This window comes from Pelobates fuscus, chromosome 1, assembly GCF_036172605.1.
Source record: "Pelobates fuscus isolate aPelFus1 chromosome 1, aPelFus1.pri, whole genome shotgun sequence".
Lineage (NCBI taxonomy): Eukaryota > Metazoa > Chordata > Amphibia > Anura > Pelobatidae > Pelobates > Pelobates fuscus.
This window is the reverse complement of record NC_086317.1, coordinates 25,853,428-25,877,951: the sequence shown is the minus strand read 5'-3', so window position 1 is coordinate 25,877,951 and position 24,524 is coordinate 25,853,428. Positions and strand designations below refer to the sequence as shown.

Below are 24,524 nucleotides of genomic sequence, written 5' to 3'. Positions count from 1 at the left end.
AAAAATGGCTTTTTGGGGTGCTGTCCTTACAGCAGAGATCAGATGAGTCCTTCAGGACTGTAGTGGACACTGAATACACTAGCCTAGCTATCAATTTCCCTATCAAATCAGCAGCAGCTACACTGTCCCTACTCTCACTAAGAATGCAGCTTCACAATGAATGTAAAATTGATGCTGTCCAGGAAGTGGGAGGGTCTGGGAGGGAGGGTCTGCTGCTGATTGGCTGGAATGTGTCTGCTGACTGTGAGGTACAGGCAGGGTCAAAGTTTACTCAATGATGACGAATAGGGGCAGACCGAACAGCGCATGTGTTCGCCATCCGTGGCGAACGCGAACAAGCGATGTTCGCCAGGAACTATTCACCAGCGAACAGTTCGGGACATCACTAATGACTACCATATGGAAAAAAACTCGGTCAGCAATGGAAATTGATAAACTAGCTTTGCAGTTACACGTCACACCCAAATTCTTCGATATAATGTGGAATCATTGGCTGAATGGAGAAATCCCTACTTACTTGGAAATCATTGATCTTAACCTCAAGGCTTGAACCTCAGAATAAAGGCACTCCATCTCACACCTTTACTCTGTCTCTCCTTCATTCTATCTTAATTTGTCTCTCCCTATCCACTCTTCTATCTAGTTGTGAGCCTGGGCACTTCGTCATGCTCGTATCTACTCATCCTCTTTATTTTCATTTCAATATTCCCCTATTTGGACCTAGTCCATTTTATTTCCTGTTCTCTCTCCGACCCTATACCCCTTCTTCCCCATCACCTCTGCTTTTTATCTAAACTTCAGGGATGCTTGCTGTAATGCGAGCCATCAAGATCTTCACATCACAAAACACTGGAGCTTGCCATATCTAACTCATTCCCATTTTGCTCTGTTTGATAAATGTTTATATTTGTTTTTGTACAAAGCTATCTTATTCACATGCAAGTTTCAGACTTATTTTCCAAATGCCTTTATGTAACTCTGTTTTCTTTGAAATGGCATTGCCCATCATATATTATAAAGTTTAATGCTTACATGTCATGGATCCAGTTACATTGTTATCCTTTTTATACTTGCATGTCAATTTATTTACTATATGCTTATCCTATGACTCTTAATAAAGGAAATAAAGAATAAAAAAAAACATCAAATATTTTATTACAAAAGGGCAAGTAAGGGCAGCCAACTGTGTTAAGTTATATACAATGTTTCTTCTGCTATTAGTGGTGTTTAAATAGCAAATAGGGGTTTATTCTTCCATCTTTAAAGTCTTAGCTAACAATGAGAAGGTGCTGTGTTTTTTTTACGTAACTCCTACGGTTTTTATTGTGACAATTTCTGACATTAAATGCCTTCTGTACTTTTATTTTTATTTTTTACAGTACCGACTGCCCATCTGAAACATTAACTTGACAACTGACATTTATGATTTGTCCAGAGTAGTTTTTGCAATTATGGCCAGTTTGAAAATTTTGCCGGTTCCAGCTGCCGTGGTGTAGATTTTGACAGCTGGATGTAAGAGTCTCACATTTTAGTGTTTATTCCGTAAACCATCAAGACTTGGTAGGATGAGCCTGTAGATGTTGGTAGGAAGGTCCAGGGTGTAGGGTCTTACGCAGCAATTCTTTTTAGTCACAATCTGTAAGTAAATGAAATGTGTATATTTAATATGTTGCAAGGCAATGGAAGTGGGTAATGTAATAATGGTTAAAATTATTGTTTGAGTATTGCAGGACTTTTTAGCCCATACAAAAAACACTTGCACATTTTTGCCTAGGCAGGTATAATGGCATTGGTCATCTGCCTTACATGGCTGCATGTAATTTTAATACGCCCACAAATCACACCACGGAAGCAGCTCTCGCACCGTGTCCCATAAATCCCTGCTTCAATTGCGGCTCTGAGTCTGCGAAGGAGATTTATCAAAGTGTTCTTTTTATGGGAATTCAAAAATCTGCTCCAATTTAATAAAGTGTTTTAAACACGATTTTAAAAAAAACAAAAAACAACAACATATTTTTCTAGTTTATATTCTTATTTTTTTGTGTGTGTGCTTCTACCACATACTAAGTATAAACTGGGAATTTTCTATGAATACTCTCTATCACTTTCTATGCCAATAAAAGAAGTGTGAAAGAGCTTTAGAAATTAAAAAAAAAAGATCTGGTGCACAAAATACCATATGACAAATATTTCAGGTGCAAAAAAAAAACCCAACAAAACAAATTAAACACAAACACAAAACACAAAAGAAAAAGTCTATTGAATGTAATTGATAAAACAAAGACCTCAGAATTGATTATTCCCAAAAATCCTGAATGTGCAGATTATTAAGTGGCTTTTTAGCCTCCCCTTGTGTGTGAGGCAGGTTGAGTGTGTGGGCATTTTTGTATGTGTGTGTATATATGTATATACACACACATATATACATACACACACACACACACACACACACACACGATATAGCCATAATGAAAAAACAAAAATGCCTATATATTTATATATATATATGCAAATAAATGAAGAGATGCACTCTGAGGACTTTTTAAGTGGATAGAAAATAATTTATTCCAGTAGGTATCACATCAAAAAAATGACCGATGTTTCGACCCGTTCGGGTCTTCCTCAAGATCAATGTACCAATACACAAAAGTTATATATATATATATAAGAAATATAAATGTGTACTCACCAATAGTGAAGAAACCCCTGATTCCCTCCGTGCCTACCTGGAAGTCCTGAGAGTGCATCTCTTTTATTTGTATTTATCCACAGCGTGGGATTGCACCCAGGCACAAACCAATTGCATTTGGAGAAAGGGTGAGTGCCAAGTTATCTATTTTGTTTATATATATATGTATATGTACAGGTGTGACAGCCTGTGCGTGTTTAGGTGTCAATGTGTTTACTGGTGTCACTGTGTTTAAAAGTGCCTGAGAGCCGAGAAGCAAGATACACACAGGAGATAAACAGAAATAATTGAGACTGTAAAATTCTAATGGAAAGTAAAATAATTATAACACTTCATTGTTTCTTAGAAATATTGCAATTCGATATCTGTGTACAAGTAAGGTTTGAAGCAATCAAGCTCTTCAGTTACACTTTGCAGGGATCTTCTCTGTAACGCTATTGTAATAATGTATTAGGGTTGTGCACAAATTGTAACAAATCCTACTGGATAAGATCATGTAAGAAATACTTTTAATAATTTTGAAATGAAGTATTGATGCTTTAACGCCTTAAGTACCAATTACATTACTTGCCTTTGGTTCTGGTTCTCAAGGGACAAACTCCAAGCACCATGACCACTGCAGTATGCTTTAGTTGGTATAGTGCCAGAGGTGCCCTTGCATTTAAAGGAGTCTAACCATTTTTGAATAATTTGACTTATTGCCTGGGTGCCGCTCTACCTTCTGCATTACCAACGATCCAGAGCCAGGAGTTCCTAAGTAAGAACTCTCATTATTTCTCCTGAGCTGAGCCCTGCAATTCAGGTCTCATTGGCACAGAGTGTCAGCCTGGCAAAGGCATATATAAAGAACTCAGGAGATTTTGACAAGCAATTTTTTTTAAATTGCAACAACATTTATTGAATTAACCAAAAGCACAGCAAAAATCTAATGTTGAAGGGGAAGGGAGCAAAAATATGAATTTTTCCAAAACAAAAAGAAAGTGTCAAAAGGCCTTTGAATTTGTTATGGTGCTAGGAGGATCCCCAGCACACTCTTATCTTAAGAGGTTAAGCCATTCTTGAATGGTATAGCCCCAAAAGTTGCCTTCAACACCGATGTCCAGATCCCCCAGACAGCATTTGGCTTCTGAGTCTCAGTTACAGGAAGTGCCACTGACTGGCTAGAGTGGTCAGCTTCAAAAATGGTTTAACCCTTAAGTTAATAGTGCACACAAGGGCCTTCTGGCACCACAACAACTCCCAGATTGTCCCTTAAACTGTTCAAGGTTGTTTTAAAAAAAAATCCCTTTCTTTGTTTTCAGTTTCAAAAATGTTTTCTTTGTTTTCAGTTTCATCTGAAAGCTATCAAAAAAATTAAATGGCCTTAAAAATAATAGATATAAATGATGTTACCAGGCTCGGGCATAAAACACTTGTCTCCTTCTGGCATTTCATCATCGAAGCAGCATCCATTGTCTTGACATTCTTTTTGGGTGTTTCCTTCCGAGTCACACTTTGTTCTTTCTTCTACAGGAATATCACACACAGACGAAGCTATGGAGGAAGCAAGAGACAAGAAAGATACCTGAGCCTGGACAAACAAAGCAAACAAAGGAGATTTACAGCAATAAACAGCCGGTAACATCACATCATTAAAATGGCAGGAGAATTTATCAGTTTAATTATAACACTTCACTGTTACTCATAGCTATTGGAATTCTATTTCTCTGTACAAGTGAGGTTTGAAATGGTCATTCTCTTCGATTACACTATCCAGGGATCTTCTCTGTTACACTATTGTAACAATTTATTAGAGTTTTGCACTTTGTTTATTTGTAGAAGTTAAAATTTTAACAAATCCTACATATAAGATCTTATTATAGATTTTAATAATGTTGAAGTAAAGCAATGATGTTTTAGCTCCTTAAAAGGACATTATAGGCACCCAGAACACTTCAGCTCATTGAAGTGGTCTGGGGGCTGGGTCCCTTTTGTACTAAGTGCTGCAATGTTTACATTGCAGCTCTAAGTCTGCCCACAGTGGCTGTCTACCAGAGTGCGTACGGGGCCTACTGGCACCAACACAATTTAATTTAGCTGAAGTTGATATAGTGACTGGAGTGTCCCTTTTAATGTTTAACGTTGTTTTCATTTACATTTTTTTTTACACATTTCTTTATTTTAGGTTTCATCTGACAGCAATCAAAACTATTAAATGGCATTAAAAATAATAATGATATGAATGACGTTACCAGGGTCAAGCATAAAACACTTTTCTCCTTCTGGCATTTCATCATCAAAGCAGCATCCCTTGTGGAAACATTCGCTTTGGGTGTTTCCTTCAGAGTCACACTTTATTCTTCCTTCTAAAGGAATATCACACACAGACGTAGCTATGGAGGAAGCAAGAGACAAGAAAGATACCTGAGCATTAACAAACAAAGCAAACAAAGGAGATAAACAGCAATAAACAGCCGGTAAACTCACATCATTCAAATGGCAGGAGGATTTGTCAGTTTAATCATAACACTTCATTGTTACTTATATCTATTGGAATTCTATTTCTCTGTACGTGTGAGGTTTTAATATATCAGCTCAATGAAGTGGTCTGGGTGCCAGGTCCCTCAGGTTTTAACCCTTCACATGTAAACATAACTGGAATGTGAACCAAGGACAGGTGTCCAGGGAACACTAGTGAGATACTGGCCTGAGTTGTTAGTCACTTAAAATAAAAAATCATTTAATCGGTATACAAAACCATGAACTTAGAGTAAATGTAAAAAGAAAAAAGTATAAAAAGTGATAAGTGCACTCCAACAGGGAGGAGGGTAAAGAGGTAGCTCAGGGAGCGCAGGGATGAGCTTAGGCAATGGGTAAAGGGAGGTAAAAGTAGTTATAGCTATATACTAGTCCTATGCAAGAGAAGACAGCTCTCTACAGAAATGGACATAAGCTATAGTGGCTTCTATGAGAGCCTCTCCAATACCCAGAGCAACAATGTACATAGACTGGTAAACTCCAGGATACTGTAACAGCCTGTGTGATGTAGAGTGCTCCACACCTGCTATAGAAATAGAATAAAACCTTGGAGTGTACAACCAGCCCGTTAGTAGTACCCCAGTAAAAGGTTACATGAGAGGATAAAGACCTAGACCTGTGTTGCAAATTGCTTCACACTATCTCCTAAGGTACAGTATATCCTCAAAGGCTAATGCCCTATCTGTGCCAAATCTGAGGTATAAACTCATACTGAGCCCTGAATAACGCTCCAAACCGGCTACCAACCCTCCTAACCCCGATTAAACACCCAAAACAATGGTGAAGAAAATAGTGCTGTGCTTTAAAAGAACATTACTTCTGCCTAAAGAACATTACTTCTGCCTAACGCGTTTCGGCGCTAAAGAGAGCGCCTTTCTCAAAGGCTATCAACGGAGAACTGGCTCCGGACTCGTGTTAAGTATGTAGTGCTGAAAGAAATAAGCCAATCAGTGATGAGTGTGGGCGGCGTTCTATTCAGCCGTAATAGCCGTTTGTGAGTGGTTCACCAATCTGTCAATCAGATGGTGAGGCCCCAATCGGAAGCAGAGGGGCGGAGCTAGGTGCCGAATCTGGAACTCATGTATAATGAGTTACCATGGGTACCTGCTCGTGTACCGGTCTCGTTCTTTATAACGTAAGTGTAATCATACAGTATGGTATTGCCTTAGTCGCTCGAGGGAGACAGTAATCCCCATTCTCCATGTAATGGCGATGGATAAATCGCCCATGGGGTGGGTTTTTCCCCCGATTTATGGCAAGAACGTATTGAATGGATTACATATAAAGTGCATATGGAGACACAGTGTATCACATGGTGGCTATTAACAAGAAATACATAAAGCTGCCGTAGATCTTTTTACAACAGTCCATGAAAATGACATATTAGTATAATGATGCTTGTTGGGAAAAGTGACAAGCAACTAATATATATCGTATGAAGGATTTATGATGCAATAAATGGGGTGAATGTGAAGTCTTCATTGAGGCCACAAGGGGATAGGGTGTTCAATGTCTGGATCCAATAGCATTCTTTCTGCCTCAAAATCAGATCCAGATCTCCCCTTCTTTTTCCCACAATGACCTTCTCAACCCCTGCAAATTTGAAGCATCTAAATGTTTCACTATGGTGTCCTCTAGCATGTCTAGCCACAGGGGTATCCCTATTTTATGGAACTGAGTGGATATGTTCCATCATACGCCTCTTGAAGGGGCGTATAGTTTTTCCCACATATTTTTTTCCACATTTACATGTGAGTAGGTAGACTAGTCCAGTGGAGTTACAATTAAAAAACTGTTTGATAGGGATAGTTAGTGTGCCTGAGGAGTCTGTGATGGATTTGGAGTCTTTATCTATGTAGCGACAAGCCACACAGCGTCCACATTGGTAGGTGCCGTACACATTTAACCAGTTTTCCTTGCTAGTACTGTGTTTGGAAAAGTGGCTGGGTACTAGCATGTCCTTCAGATTTTTGCCTCTTCTGGCTGTTATTGAGACATGTGGGGGGATCACATCTTTGAGGTGTCTATCTTGAGTGAGTAGTGGCCAAAACCTAGCCAAAATCTTTTTCGCTGGGTCCCATCCTGCATCGAACTTAGCCACGCATCTAATAGTTTTAGGGGGGCATGGTTTGGGACGGTTGTCCAAGAGATCCTTGCGTTCACTTAAGAGTGCTCTTTGGTATGCCTGTTTCAGGCATCTATTAGGATACCCTTTGGCTTTAAACCTTGCCCTCAGTATGGCTGCTTTCTCTATAAAGTCTTCCACAGATGAACAATTTCTTTTAAGGCGCAAGTACTGTCCCACTGGAATACCCCTCTTTAGTGGGTTAGGGTGGTGACTACGCCAGTTGAGCATATTGTTAGTGGAAGTGGGTTTGCGATATAGAGTGCTCTGAATTGTGAGTTGTTCAGTAATAGTGAATGTGCAGTCTAGGAAATTCAAAGATGATAACCCAATTTCCATGGTCAGACGGAGGTTCAGGTTGTTAGTGTTTAGAACTTCCACAAATTCTGTGAATAGTTCTTGGGTTCCTGTCCATATGACCAGGATATCATCTATATAGCGTTTCCAAAGATGGACGTAGTCCATATAATGTTTTAGGCGCTCTGAGTAGACAATATGTTTTTCCCACCATCCCAGGTGCAGGTTGGCATAGGAGGGGGCACAAGACGTTTTTTAATTGTAACTCCACTGGACTAGTCTACCTACTCACATGTAAATGTGGAAAAAAATATGTGGGAAAAACTATACGCCCCTTCAAGAGGCGTATGATGGAACATATCCACTCAGTTCCATCAAATAGGGATACCCCTGTGGCTAGACATGCTAGAGGACACCATAGTGAAACATTTAGATGCTTCAAATTTGCAGGGGTTGAGAAGGTCATTGTGGGAAAAAGAGGGGGAGATCTGGATCTGATTTTGAGGCAGAAAAAATGCTATTGGATCCAGACATTGAACACCCTATCCCCTTGTGGCCTCAATGAAGGCTTCACATTCACCCCATTTATTGCATCATAAATCCTTCATACGATATATATTAGTTGCTTGTCACTTTTCCACACAAGCATCATTAGACTAATATGTAATTTTCATGGACTGTTGTAAAAAGATCTACGGCAGCTTTATGTATTTCTTGTTAATAGCCACCATGTGATACACTGTGTCTCCATATGCACTTTATATGTAATCCATTCAATACGTTCTTGCCATAAATCGGGGGAAAAACCCACCCCATGGGCGATTTATCCATCGCCATTACATGGAGAATGGGGATTACTGTCTCCCTCGAGCGACTAAGGCAATACCATACTGCATGATTACACTTACGTTATAAAGAACGAGACCGGTACACGAGCAGGTACCCATGGTAACTCATTATACATGAGTTCCAGATTCGGCACCTAGCTCCGCCCCTCTGCTTCCGATTGGGGCCTCACCATCTGATTGACAGATTGGTGAACCACTCACAAACGGCTATTACGGCTGAATAGAACGCCGCCCACACTCATCACTGATTGGCTTATTTCTTTCAGCACTACATACTTAACACGAGTCCGGAGCCAGTTCTCCGTTGATAGCCTTTGAGAAAGGCGCTCTCTTTAGCGCCGAAACGCGTTAGGCAGAAGTAATGTTCTTTAGGCAGAAGTAATGTTCTTTTAAAGCACAGCACTATTTTCTTCACCATTGTTTTGGGTGTTTAATCGGGGTTAGGAGGGTTGGTAGCCGGTTTGGATCGTTATTCAGGGCTCAGTATGAGTTTATACCTCAGATTTGGCACAGATAGGGCATTAGCCTTTGAGGATATATTGTACCTTAGGAGATAGTGTGAAGCAATTTGCAACACGGGTCTAGGTCTTTATCCTCTCATGTAACCTTTTACTGGGGTACTACTAACGGGCTGGTTGTACACTCCAAGGTTTTATTCTATTTCTATAGCAGGTGTGGAGCACTCTACATCACACAGGCTGTTACAGTATCCTGGAGTTTACCAGTCTATGTACATTGTTGCTCTGGGTATTGGAGAGGCTCTCATAGAAGCCACTATAGCTTATGTCCATTTCTGTAGAGAGCTGTCTTCTCTTGCATAGGACTAGTATATAGCTATAACTACTTTTACCTCCCTTTACCCATTGCCTAAGCTCATCCCTGCGCTCCCTGAGCTACCTCTTTACCCTCCTCCCTGTTGGAGTGCACTTATCACTTTTTATACTTTTTTCTTTTTACATTTACTCTAAGTTCATGGTTTTGTATACCGATTAAATGATTTTTTATTTTAAGTGACTAACAACTCAGGCCAGTATCTCACTAGTGTTCCCTGGACACCTGTCCTTGGTTCACATTCCAGTTTCGTTTTTGTATTGCATTACAAGGGTTATCCCCTACAGAGATACGACCTGGACACACTGAATTCATCTCTGTTTTCAGGGATTTGTTCTTTATCTCACATGTAAACATAGCAGTTTCAGAGGATTTGGGGTTAATCCAGCCTCTAGTGGCTGTCTTCCGGACAGCCACTAGAGGCTCATCTGCGACGCTGGAAGCGAAATTCGCCTCCATCGCGCAGAGCGTCCATAGGAAAGCATTGAGAAATGCTTTCCTTTGGACACTTTGAATGCGAGCAAGGCACTTGCCGCACATGCGCATTCAGCTCCAGTGACATCAGACAGGGGAGCTGACGTCGGACGGGGAGGAGAGGTCACCAGGTAAGTTGCTGAAGGGGTTTTAACCCCTTTAAGGTTTGAAACGGTCGTTCTCTTCAATTACACTTTCCAGGGATCATCTCTGTTACACTATTGTAACAATTTATTAGAGTTTTGCACTTTGTTTAATTATAGTAGTTAAAATTGTAACGAATCCTACGGGATAAGATCAGTTGAGAAATACTTTAAATAATGTTGAAATAAAGCAATGATGTTTTAGCTCATTAAGTATCAATGACATTATTTGCCTTCATCACAATCTGGTCCTTAATAGGACACTATAGGCACCCAGACCACTTTAGCTCACTGAAGTGGTCTCGGTGCATTGTCTCTGTCCCCCTTAGTCCTAATTATATTGCAGCACTACCAGACAGCCACTGGAGGTGCTCCCGGGATTTTACCAGACTTTAGGTCGCCTAACTGACGCTAGACATCCTCTCGCTCTGCATGAGGACATCCAGCTTCAGTAAAATCCCCATAGGAAAGCATTGAAGCATTGGATGATGCTCTGCATGAGGACACCCAGCATGTGTGACATTCGGCGCTGGAATCGGGTAAGTGATTAAAGGGTTTGTAACCCTTTATTGGCCAGGGGGCTATGAGGGAGGCAGGGGCCAGGGGGAACTAAAGTGTTTTGCATTCCTAACACTATAGGACCCCTTTAACCCCTTAAGGACACATGACATGTGTGACATGTCATGATTCCATTTTATTCCAGAAGTTTGGTCCTTAAGGTGTTAAACAAATGCTTCAGAGTGTTGTTGTGGTTATGGTGCCAAGAGTGCCCTGGTACCATCCTCATTTTTTCCCATAATAAGCAGTCAAACCATTTTTGAACAGTTTGACTTCTTACCTGGAGTCCTCTGGGAGCAGCACCACGCTTGCACTACCAGCTTCAGAGAGCTGAGAAATTCCTTTTAAAGACAGAATGTTTTGATGGAATAAGCTATAATTGGTACTTGATGGGTTAATGTATTGCATTCCACATGAAAGTTAAAACCTTTTTCTCCAGTTTAATTTGTGGTGATTGGATTTATCTCACACCTGGGATGGCACTGACTATATTGGAATTTCAGCATTTTGGGATTAAAGAACAGGGTGAGGCATTAATAATTAATAGTGATGTCCCGAACAGTTTGCCGGGAACCGTTCGCTGGCGAACATAGCGTGTTCGTGGTCGCGAACACGCGCGCTGTTCGGTCCGCCCCCTATTCGTCATCATTGAGTAAACTGTACCTCACAGTCAGCATACACATTCCAGCCGATCAGCAGCAGACCTTCCCTCCCAGATCCTTCCACCTCCATGACGAATAGGGGGCGGACCGAACATCGCGCGTGTTCGCGACCGTGAACACACTATGTTCGCCGGCGAACGGTTCCTGGCGAACTGTTCGGGACATCACTAATAATTAACCCTCAGTGTTCTAAACAACACAGAATGTCATACATTATAACCACCAATATTTCTGCAAAGATGGACAAAGAAATTCAAGTAAAATGCATTTTTCCTAAATGTTCAAAGTTTCATTTGACAGCAATCCAATAAATAAAATACATAAAAAGTTGATAAAGATGTAAATGATGTTACCAGCCTCGGGTATAAAACACCAGATAGCATCTGGTGTTACATCATCAAAGCAGCATCCATGGTCAATACATTCTTGTTTCGTGATTCCTCCAAAGCCACAGTTTAACCTCTCCTTGGGAGAAAATTTGCAATCATCGTTAGCTATGGAAGAAACAAGATACACACAGTTATTTACTTTATACATTTGTGCGCATATCCAAAACAGGCACATTCACTACATGTAAATTCAAGTAGAATTCCAGTAATCATTCATTGTTAAAAAATATTAACAATTAACAATCATTTAAAGCATGGTCGTGCCTTGAAGCGGACAATGACATACAATGCATTTTAATATCAAGATGTGTCACATTGTGGAATTGAAACAGCCATAGTCGTGGCGCAATTATTATTATTATTTTTTTTGGCGGGGTGGGGGGGGAGTAATTGCCCTCCCCCCACCATGAGCCGTTGAATTTGCTGCATATTCTACAGCAGCAATTGGTCTGTATAATTGTTAGACCCAGCCCAGCACTCCTTTCCAGTGGCCAAGTAGTTATCATAGACTGGCAGTATACTCAACAAGGCATGGCTCTCCTGACCGGGAGCAACCCACAAACTCTCTGGAACTCCTAATCGGATGGTGGAGTTGCCACGATCCGGTAAAACTTTGTCAAGCATGTTCTTGGTCCAAGAGTCACCAAACAGTGTGGGTGGAGGGTGGTAGAGGGGGTGTTTAGACATCGAATGATACCACAGACTTGCTTGAGCTCCATGTAATGACGGAAAGCGCCATTATTTAAGATGACTGGAATTTCACACACAGCGCTGAGTCAGAGTACGGTCACGGACCAGTCAAAACTTTACTTCCAGCCAACTCAGGCAAGATATCTCCAATCTGAGTGCTTTTTGGACAGAATGGGTGTTTTCTGGGGATGGCATTTATTTGGGAATGTGGGCACGGGGACCCTGTTTTATTGTACATATAGTTTTTCAGTGCCGAGGTGTCTGGCTGCTATGTAAACTACCTGATCAGGCACAGATACCTAGGCGCCAGGTATGTTGCACTGTTCATTGTTCTCCTCAGGACCTCCTATTGGGGACCCAAGTATAAAAGTGTGCCATTCGGTCAATAAAATCAGTTCTGCATCACCCTACACTAAGTCTCAGGTTGTATACTCTGGGCTATAATTACTGAAGGTAATGGAGTCTTTGGCAGTGACAACTCTGTGAGTAGGCCGCCACACAGATATTATTTTATACTACAGCATATCAAAGGATGTCTTTCATGTCAGATCCCTGCCATTCATTAAAGGTATCACATATACACAACACTCATATATTAGAACTGACTGTCATGTACTTATTATATATGAGCCACAGGGATTCTATTATCATATCCACGTATTAACTCGTTTTCCAACTTACCTAAAGGAGAATATTCACCTTAAACAGAAATAAGTCAAAATGTAAGAATAATCATGCAGATTCACTTTAAAGACATGATATCCGAGTTTTTTTTTTTTTCAGAAAATCTGCCATTTTGAATTCAGACACAGTTGTAAACATATTGTGAGGGTTATGTACTAAAGCATGAATTGTTGGGAATTCAAAATGACTATTGAATTTTTAATTGATCCTCAAACATAATTGACTTGATGAATTTTTCCAATTTTGCTATTTTAGACAATTCACACTACATTCATCATGTAGCCAGTGAGATAGCTCAGTGGGCTAATAAATCATCAGTAGAATCTGTTCAATTCCGGCAGGGTTGACTCAGCCCTTTAACCTTCCGAGGTAGATAAAATGAGTACCATTAACGTGTATGTACTTGACAAGTATGTACTTGAAAACCAGAGTCATCTTAATGTACCTTTCCTGGTTAAATACTTTGTTGTCCTTATTATTATTATTAATCCATAAGCATTCTCGGCCTCTCTATTGAGGGAGATGCTCAGATACCATAGAGAGAAGGAACCATGGTGACAGTATTTTTCTAAAAAACGAATAAATATTGGACTTTGCAGATGGCGACAGGTGAAAAAGGTTTAATATCAAAGTCAAGGAGGGGATTGGAGGTTAAGTTAAAGAAACACTATGTAGTAAACTAACTATTTAGATCACAACCCCCCCCCCCCCCCCCCCAAGAACACAAAAAAGTTGTTTAACCCCTTTTTCTTCATTACCTACACAACCATTTGTATCTAACTTGTGATCGGTTAGGATCACTGTTTATAATAAGTATATAATTCTCCACACATTTAGTTCCATTTCTATTCATCTTCTGATAATGACCTTTCTTTTCTCTCTTTATTAAACTCTAGACTAGCTCCTCCCCCCGTATTACCCTGACCTCAAGATATCAGCTCCTCTCCCCCTGTATTATCCTGACCTCATGATATCAGCTCCTCTCCCCCTGTATTATCCTGATCTCATTATATCAGCTCCTCTACCCCTGTATTACCCTGACCTCATTATATCAGCTCCTCTACCCCTGTATTACCCTGACCTCATTATATCAGCTCCTCTCCCCCTGTATTATCCTGACCTCATTATATCAGCCCCTCTTCCCCTGTATTATCCTGATCTCATTATATCAGCTCCTCTACCCCTGTATCCTGACCTCATTATATCAGCTCCTCTACCCCTGTATTATCCTGACCTCATTATATCAGCCCCTCTTCCCCTGTATTATCCTGACCTCATTATATCAGCTCCTCTTCCCCTGTATTATCCTGACCTCATTATATCAGCTCCTCTACCCCTGTATTATCCTGACCTCATTATATCAGCCCCTCTTCCCCTGTATTATCCTGACCTCATTATATCAGCTCCTCTACCCCTGTATTATCCTGACCTCATTATATCAGCCCCTCTTCCCCTGTATTATCCTGACCTCATTATATCAGCTCCTCTCCCCCTGTATTATCCTGACCTCATTATATCAGCCCCTCTTCCCCTGTATTATCCTGACCTCATTATATCAGCCCCTCTTCCCCTGTATTATCCTGACCTCATTATATCAGCTCCTCTTCCCCTGTATTATCCTGACCTCATTATATCAGCCCCTCTTCCCCGGTATTATCCTGACCTCATTATATCAGCTCCTCTTCCCCTGTATTATCTTGACCTCATTATATCAGCCCCTCTCCCCCTTTATAATCCTGACCTCATTATATCAGCCCCTTTCCCCCTGTATTATCCTGACCTCATTATATCAGCTCCTCTTCCCCTGTATTATCCTGACCTCATTATATCAGCTCCTCTACCCCTGTATTATCCTGACCTCATTATATCAACCCCTCTTCCCCTGTATTATCCTGACCTCATGATATCAGCTCCTCTTCCCCTGTATTATCCTGACCTCATTATATCAGCTCCTCTTCCCCTGTATTATCCTGACCTCATTATATCAGCTCCTCTACCCCTGTATTATCCTGACCTCATTATATCAGCTCCTCTACCCCTGTATTATCCTGACCTCATTATATCAGCCCCTCTTCCCCTGTATTATCCTGACCTCATTATATCAGCTCCTCTACCCCTGTATTATCCTGACCTCATTATATCAGCTCCTCTACCCCTGTATTATCCTGACCTCATGATATCAGCTCCTCTTCCCCTGTATTATCCTGACCTCATTATATCAGCTCCTCTACCCCTGTATTATCCTGACCTCATTATATCAGCCCCTCTTCCCCTGTATTATCCTGACCTCATTATATCAGCCCCTCTTCCCCTGTATTATCCTGACCTCATTATATCAGCCCCTCTACCCCTGTATCCTGACCTCATTATATCAGCTCCTCTACCCCTGTATTATCCTGTCCTCATTATATCAGCTCCTCTACCCCTGTATTATCCTGACCTCATTATATCAGCCCCTCTTCCCCTGTATTATCCTGACCTCATTATATCAGCCCCTCTACCCCTGTATTATCCTGACCTCATTATATCAGCCCCTCTTCCCCTGTATCCTGACCTTATTATATCAGCTCCTCTACCCCTGTATTATCCTGACCTCATTATATCAGCCCCTCTTCCCCTGTATTATCCTGACCTCATTATATCAGCTCCTCTACCCCTGTATTATCCTGACCTCATTATATCAGCTCCTCTACCCCTGTATTATCCTGACCTCATTATATCAGCCCCTCTTCCCCTGTATTATCCTGATCTCATTATATCAGCTCCTCTACCCCTGTATTATCCTGATCTCATTATATCAGCTCATCTTCCCCTTTATTATCCTGACCTCATTATATCAGCCCCTCTTCCCCTGTATTATCCTGACCTCATTATATCAGCTCCTCTATCCCTGTATTATCCTGATCTCATTATATCAGCTCCTCTATCCCTGTATTATCCTGATCTCATTATATCAGCTCCTCTTCCCCTGTATTATCCTGATCTCATTATATCAGCTCCTCTATCCCTGTATTATCCTGATCTCATTATATCAGCTCTTCTACCCCTGTATTATCCTGACCTCATTATATCAGCCCCTCTTCCCCTGTATTATCCTGACCTCATTATATCAGCTCCTCTTCCCCTGTATTATCCTGACCTCATTATATCAGCCCCTCTTCCCCTGTATTATCCTGACCTCATTATATCAGCCCCTCTTCCCCTGTATTATCCTGACCTCATTATATCAGCTCCTCTTCCCCTTTATTATCCTGACCTCATTATATCAGCTCCTCTCCCCCCTGTATAATCCTGACCTCATTATATCAGCTCCTCTACCCCTGTATTATCCTGTCCTCATTATATCAGCTCCTCTACCCCTGTATTATCCTGACCTCATTATATCAGCCCCTCTTCCCCTGTATTATCCTGACCTCATTATATCAGCCCCTCTTCCCCTGTATTATCCTGACCTCATTATATCAGCCCCTCTTCCCCTGTATTATCCTGACCTCATTATATCAGCTCCTCTTCCCCTTTATTATCCTGACCTCATTATATCAGCTCCTCTCCCCCCTGTATAATCCTGACCTCATTATATCAGCTCCTCTACCCCTGTATTATCCTGTCCTCATTATATCAGCTCCTCTACCCCTGTATTATCCTGACCTCATTATATCAGCCCCTCTTCCCCTGTATTATCCTGACCTCATTATATCAGCCCCTCTACCCCTGTATTATCCTGACCTCATTATATCAGCCCCTCTTCCCCTGTATCCTGACCTTATTATATCAGCTCCTCTACCCCTGTATTATCCTGACCTCATTATATCAGCCCCTCTTCCCCTGTATTATCCTGACCTCATTATATCAGCTCCTCTACCCCTGTATTATCCTGACCTCATTATATCAGCTCCTCTACCCCTGTATTATCCTGACCTCATTATATCAGCCCCTCTTCCCCTGTATTATCCTGATCTCATTATATCAGCTCCTCTACCCCTGTATTATCCTGATCTCATTATATCAGCTCATCTTCCCCTTTATTATCCTGACCTCATTATATCAGCCCCTCTTCCCCTGTATTATCCTGACCTCATTATATCAGCTCCTCTATCCCTGTATTATCCTGATCTCATTATATCAGCTCCTCTATCCCTGTATTATCCTGATCTCATTATATCAGCTCCTCTTCCCCTGTATTATCCTGATCTCATTATATCAGCTCCTCTATCCCTGTATTATCCTGATCTCATTATATCAGCTCCTCTATCCCTGTATTATCCTGATCTCATTATATCAGCCCCTCTTCCCCTGTATTATCCTGACCTCATTATATCAGCTCCTCTATCCCTGTATTATCCTGATCTCATTATATCAGCTCCTCTATCCCTGTATTATCCTGATCTCATTATATCAGCTCCTCTTCCCCTGTATTATCCTGATCTCATTATATCAGCCCCTCTTCCCCTGTATTATCCTGATCTCATTATATCAGCTCCTCTTCCCCTGTATTATCCTGATCTCATTATATCCGCTCCTCTTCCCCTGTATTATCCTGATCTCATTATATCAGCTCCTCTATCCCTGTATTATCCTGATCTCATTATATCAGCTCCTCTCCTCCTTGTGTTATCTCACCCTTTCTTTCATCCCCTTAGTATCAGCATTTATGAAGCACAAACATATTCTGCAGCTATATATATATATATTCAGGCAGATAAATATCATTAGGGGAACCAAGGAATTTACTGGTGAGGTGGTGAGGTCTGACCTGGATTCAAAACTGCATTTCCCAAGTGTCCCTGTTCTAAATTAACACTGTTCTAGCCAACAGATATCTGGTGCTCTCTATATCAGCTCCTCTCACCATTTACAGGGATATTTCCTGGTGGGCAGGCATACCTTCAGGTTGTTCATGGCCTCCTAGTGTGCACCGGCCCAGGAAGAGGGGTGGTGTGCGCAATCACCGGATGACCGTCAGTACGGGAAGCACTCCCCTCCTCCTGGTCACTCTATGTAGCATGGCCGAGCATACCACGGGTAGAGAATCACTACTGGGCCTGACAGGAAGTGCTCTCAGTGAGCATATCCTGTCAGGCCTGGTAGAGTAAATAGAAGATCCTCTACCCACGGTCCACAGCTCTGCAACACTACAAGAAGGCCAAGAGTGGAGTAGGAGACACATGGAGGGGCTGGGGGGGAAATGAGACACTTAGGGACTAAGGGGGGAATGAGACAGAAGGAGGGGCTGGATAGGAATGAGACTCATGGAGGGGCTGAGGATGAAACACATGCAGGGCTTAGGGGGAATGAGACACATGGAGGAGCTGGGTGAATGAGACACATGAAGTGATTGTGGGAGAATGAGACACATTGAGAGGTTGGGGGAAATGAGACAGCAGGAGAGACTGTGCGGAATGAGACACACAGAGGGGCTGGGGAGAAAAAAAGACACACAGAGGGGCTGAGGGGGAGAAAGAGAAACAAAGAGTGGCTGGGGGAATAAATAGCCAAACATAGATGGGGAGAAACAACCAAAAGGGCTGGGGTGGAGAAAGAGACACACAGTGGGACTAGGAAAAGGGAATAGGAGACACAGAGGGGATGATGAATGTGAACAATAGACACACAGAAGGGCTGTAGGGAAAGAGGCACACAGACGTGCTGGGGGGTTAGTAGAACATACACAAAGGGAGTTTGTAAGAGACACTCAAGAGGAGTGTAAAACACAAAAAGAGGAAAATTGGAGATAAGATATACTAAAGCAGGTAAGACAAACAAAGGATGGGATAAGAAACAAAAAAGGGGCCAAGAAACTCAAAATGGAGATAAACAGAGGTGATTTTTTTTTTGTGGTGACGGAATGCAACTTCACCTGTGTCTCCGATCTCCCTGTAACTCAGTTCTTCAGCACAGGAGTCTATGCCAAGGAGTTGATTGACAGGTAAGAGACAGATGTCTTATTTAAGGGATACTATAGTCATCCGAGTCACTACAGTCAGTGGTTCTGGTGTCTGTAGTCTGCCCCTGCAGGCTGAGCACTGTAAATACTGCCTTTCCAGAGAAAAGTGAAGAGCACAAGCATAGGACTTCAAACTAAACAAAGTAACATCATTTTTTACAGCTGTGCAACAGCATACAGTCACCATTACAGTCACCATTTCAGTTCCATTACCAAACTTTTCTTAAGATGTCAAGGTTGTTGAACTGAAACATTGACTATATGCAAATACACATCTGCTTAAAATAAATCTGTGCTTTTATTTATTTTGAATTCCTTTCATGTTGGAGTAATAGTTTTTGGTTTTCAATTTTAAGTTATCTCTTCCACCTCTGTATCAGCACAATATACTGGAGTAACACATTATTGAACTGGTAAATATTTTTTTATTATCCTTTATCATCTTATCTACTGTATATTATCCTCAAGCCCCTTTACTATCTCATCCTCTCTATATCAGCTCCCCATATATCGCCTTATCCTCTATATGATAGCTCCTCTTTGTGTGAGCCCACTGCACCATGTCACCATCTTACTTTCTCTACATCCATTTACATTTATTTTCAGTTCTCCCTTTATCTCCTACATCTGTTCCAGATCCCCTTTAAATGTCTGCTTCTCTTCCTCTCTCGGTATCTGCTACTTTTATCCCTATGTGCATATCAGACCCGTTCATCCTTACCAAATCATTTCCCCTTTCATTACCAGTCCCCTCTGGTCTGTCTACTCCATATTAGCAGAGATCAGCCTTATCCTTGTATTGCACATCTGCTTCGTACCCCCTATCAATATAATCTGCTCTTTTATTCTTTTCCCTCTTTTCACAATATAATCACCTTCCTAGATATGGTTCACCCTGTGTGTACTCATCATCAAGCACCTTATCAGGACTGGACTCATGGTTACCGTATAGAATTATTATCAGACTTAGAACCTCAGTACCTGCAGTGTTATTGTCATTGCTACAGAATAACACATGTTCCATTAGGTAGTCACAAAGTTTAACAATGTTTTCCTGCATTTGGCACCTCTATCTCTATCTCTATCTAATTAAAAAAACACTTACTTGATTTCACAGCAGAGATCATATGCCCTATTATAAGCATAACAGCCAGATTGCAAAATAGTCTCGAATCCATTTCAATCCTGTATGTTTTTAAATTCAATAAATGTCCGTAATGACGGGAGTTGGGAAGAATTGAATCAAGACCTCCAAGGGGTTTTCTTTTTATATGGTTAAGTTATTTACTAAATCCGTTCAATCAGGTTTGCAAAGGGAGAGGCACAAAACTGTCTTCAATTACCCCACCCAAGTGTTCGAAATGATTCAAAAAAAGTGACTCAGGGTTACCGCATTCTATCTTAAGATAAGACGCTCTATTAATCTTATAACATTCTTAATAGTGTGGATTTTGTTTATGTCATTTGATATGTGTGAAATTATTAGAAGGAAGGGCACACCATAAGTCCAGGAGCTACAAAAAACACAAGTAAAATGTAACCGAAAATAGCAATAGGGTAAATGCTATTTACAACTAATAGTAAACGAATAAGGAGTACAACCAATAAAAATGTAACCAACTTTATTAAATAGACATAAACATGTACATAATACGCAGTAATAGATCAAAAATACATAATAGAAAATAATCAGACAACATATCCTAAAATAGTCCGTCTATATATACATGGGTCACATATAACCCACATAAACAATTAAACAAATAGCATACACAATTTGAATAAAGAAATAATTGGATACCTAAGCAAAACAAACAAATATGTGGGAGATATACCTGTATATAGACTGACTGTCTTAGGACGTGTAGTCTGGTCATTTTCTATCGAGTTATCTCCGGAAGTTACAACTCTAACTCGAATCTCATCTCAAGGTTTCTGATGAGGACATTTTGTTTCAAAGCCCTCAATTTAAGGCTATGCCTTACATGAGTTAGTAGGCATAAGCCTTTATTTAATATTTTTGGATAAGTGTTCCAAATGATTTAATATTTTTGGATTTAAAAAACATTTACAGTTTGTATTATTTTAATATTTTTTAATATATATATATATTTTATATTTTTTGATATTTTTGACATGTTAAATAAATCATTTTAAAAGCTTATCCAAAAATATAAAATCATTTGGATAGCTCATCCAACAATATTAAATCAAGCCCCTTCATTAACCCAGCAGAGAGGACTTCTCCCTGACACACAGAAAGGTAGATAAAAACAAGGAGGGGAACTTCGAATGTGTTTCTGGGAAGAGTGGGGAAATGCCCATTGTGGCTTGGATGGAAATCACAAAGCAGAGAAAGGGAATTAACAAGGCAGCAGGCAGAGATATGGAAAAAAACTATATTTGTGGCTGAAAAGGCATTGTGCACTAATTTATGCAAAAAATATATATATTTATAAAGTCTATTTACCTTCAAGTATAATTTGGTATCTTTACATATGGAATCTCACATAAGGGCACCAATTTAGGGAATTCTCTACTAAACAGCTAAAAGATCAAAATTTAAAAAGCCTTTTTCTTAATTTTAATCTTTAGGTTGTTTAGTAGATAACTCACTTATTTGTTATCCTTATGTGGGATTGACATATTTAAGGACATTCAAGGGAGGGGGTGACTGGGTGACAGGGTGACTGAGGGAGGGGGTGACTGGTGACAGAGTGACTGAGGAAGGGGGTGACAGGGTGACTGAGGGAGGGGTTGACTGGTGACTGAGGGAGGGGGTGACAGGGTGACTGAGGGAGGGGTTGACTGGTGACTGAGGGAGGGGGTGACAGGGTGACTGAGGGAGGGGGTGACAGGGTGACTGAGGGAGGGGTTGACAGGGTGACTGAGGGAGGGGGTGACAGGATGACTGAGGGAGGGGGTGACTGGTGACAGAGTGACTGAGGGGGGGGTGACTGAGGGAGGGGGTGACTGGTGACTGGGGGGGTGACTGGTGACAGAGTGACAGGCTGACTGAGGGAGGGGGTGACTGGTGACAGGGTGACTGGGGAGGGGGTGACTGGTGACAGAGTGACTGAGGGGGGTGACAGGGTGACTGAGGGGGTGACTGAGTGGCTGAGGGGGGATGACAGGGTGACTGAGGGAGGGGGTGACTGGTGACAGAGTGACTGAGGAAGGGGGTGACAGGGTGACTGAGGGAGGGGTTGACTGGTGACTGAGGGAGGGGGTGACAGGGTGACTGAGGGAGGGGTTGACTGGTGACTGAGGGAGGGGGTGACAGGGTGACTGAGGGAGGGGTTGACAGGGTGACTGAGGGAGGGGGTGACAGGATGACTGAGGGAGGGGGTGACTGGTGACATAGTGACTGAGGGGGGTGACTGAGGGAGGGGGTGACTGGTGACTGGGGGGGTGACTGGTGACAGAGTGACAGGCTGACTGAGGGAGGGGGTGACTGGTGACAGGGTGACTGGGGAGGGGGTGACTGGTGACAGAGTGACTGAGGGGGGTGACAGGGTGACTGAGGGGGTGACTGAGTGGCTGAGGGGGGATGACAGGGTGACTGAGGGAGGGGGTGACTGGTGACAGAGTGACTGAGGAAGGGGGTGACAGGGTGACTGAGGGAGGGGTTGACTGGTGACTGAGGGAGGGGGTGACAGGGTGACTGAGGGAGGGGTTGACTGGTGACTGAGGGAGGGGGTGACAGGGTGACTGAGGGAGGGGGTGACAGGGTGACTGAGGGAGGGGTTGACAGGGTGACTGAGGGAGGGGGTGACAGGATGACTGAGGGAGGGGGTGACTGGTGACAGAGTGACTGAGGGGGGGTGACTGAGGGAGGGGGTGACTGGTGACTGGGGGGGTGACTGGTGACAGAGTGACAGGCTGACTGAGGGAGGGGGTGACTGGTGACAGGGTGACTGGGGAGGGGGTGACTGGTGACAGAGTGACTGAGGGGGTGACAGGGTGACTGAGGGGGTGACTGAGTGGCTGAGGAGGGATGACAGGGTGACTGAGGGAGGGGGTGACTGGTGACAGAGTGACTGAGGAAGGGGGTGACAGGGTGACTGAGGGAGGGGTTGACTGGTGACTGAGGGAGGGGGTGACAGGGTGACTGAGGGAGGGGTTGACTGGTGACTGAGGGAGGGGGTGACAGGGTGACTGAGGGAGGGGGTGACAGGGTGACTGAGGGAGGGGTTGACAGGGTGACTGAGGGAGGGGGTGACAGGATGACTGAGGGAGGGGGTGACTGGTGACAGAGTGACTGGGGGGGTGACTGAGGGAAGGGGTGACTGGTGACTGGGGGGGGTGACTGGTGACAGAGTGACAGGCTGACTGAGGGAGGGGGTGACTGGTGACAGGGTGACTGGGGAGGGGGTGACTGGTGACAGAGTGACTGAGGGGGGTGACAGGGTGACTGAGGGGGTGACTGAGTGGCTGAGGGGGGATGACAGGGTGACTGAGGGAGGGGGTGACAGAGTGGGGTGACAGGGTGACTGAGGGGGGTGACAGGGTAACTGGGGGGTGACAGGGTGACTGGGGGGTGACTGGTGACAGAGTGACTGAGTGGGGTGACAGGGTGACTGAGGGGGGTGACAGGGTGACTGGGGAGTTGACTGGTGACAGGGTGACTGAGGGGGGGGTGACAGGGTGGCTGGTGACAGGGTGACTGGGGGGGTGACTGGTGACAGGGTGACTGAGGGGGGTGACAGGGTAACTGGGGGGGTGACAGGGTGACTGGTGACAGGGTGACTGATGGGGGGTGACAGGGTAACTGGGGGGGTGACAGGGTGACTGGGGGGGTGACTGGTGACAGGGTGACTGAGGGGGGTGACAGGGTAACTGGGGGGTGACAGGGTGACTGGGGGGTGACTGGTGACAGGGTGACTGAGGGGGGGTGACAGGGTGACTGAGGGAGGGGGTGACAGAGTGACTGGGGGGTGATTGGTGACAGAGTGACTGAGGGGGGTGACAGGGTGACTGAGGGGGGTGACAGGGTGACTGAGGGGGGTGACAGGGTGACTGAGGGAGGGGGTGACAGAGTGACTGGGGGGTGATTGGTGACAGAGTGACTGAGGGGGGTGACAGGGTGACTGAGGGGGGTGACAGGGTGACTGAGGGGGGGTGACAGGGTGACTGAGGGGAGGTGACTGGGGGGTGACCGGGTGACTGAGGGGGGTGACAGGGTAACTGGGGGGTGACTGTGACAGGGTGACTGAGGGGGGTGACTGGGGGGTGACTGGTGACAGGGTGACTGAGTGGGGTGACAGGGTGACTGAGGGAGGGGGTGACAGAGTGACTGGGGGTGATTGGTGACAGAGTGACTGAGGGGGGTGACAGGGTGACTGAGGGGGGTGACAGGGTGACTGAGGGGGGGGTGACAGGGTGACTGAGGGGAGGTGACTGGGGGGTGACTGGTGACAGGGTGACTGAGGGGGGTGACAGGGTAACTGGGGGGTGACTCTGACAGGGTGACTGAGGGGGGTGACTGGGGGGGTGACTGGTGACAGGGTGACTGAGGGGGGTGACAGGGTGAGGGGGGGTGACAGGGTGACTGAGGGAGGGGGTGAGAGGGTGATTGAGGCGGGTTACAGGGTGACTGAGGGAGGGGGTGACAGGGTGATTGAGGGGGGTGACAGGGTGAGGGCGTGACAGGGTGAGGGGGGGTGACAGGGT

The 24,524-nt window shown here is 43.5% G+C and overlaps 1 protein-coding gene across 1 annotated transcript; it reads right to left on the bottom strand.

Moving 5' to 3' along the window:
* Window positions 1–1,420: 1,420 nt before the first annotated feature.
* Window positions 1,421–20,050, bottom strand: LOC134598442 (putative gastrointestinal growth factor xP4). The gene is made up of 5 exons (XM_063444930.1): window positions 19,957–20,050; window positions 11,498–11,638; window positions 4,921–5,061; window positions 4,082–4,222; window positions 1,421–1,506 (listed from the first exon to the last, which is right to left on the bottom strand). Exons 1-5 carry the CDS (start codon window positions 20,027–20,029, stop codon window positions 1,421–1,423), a joined length of 582 nt encoding a protein of 193 aa, XP_063301000.1. The 5' UTR covers window positions 20,030–20,050.
* Between the last annotated feature and the right edge of the window lie 4,474 nt (window positions 20,051–24,524).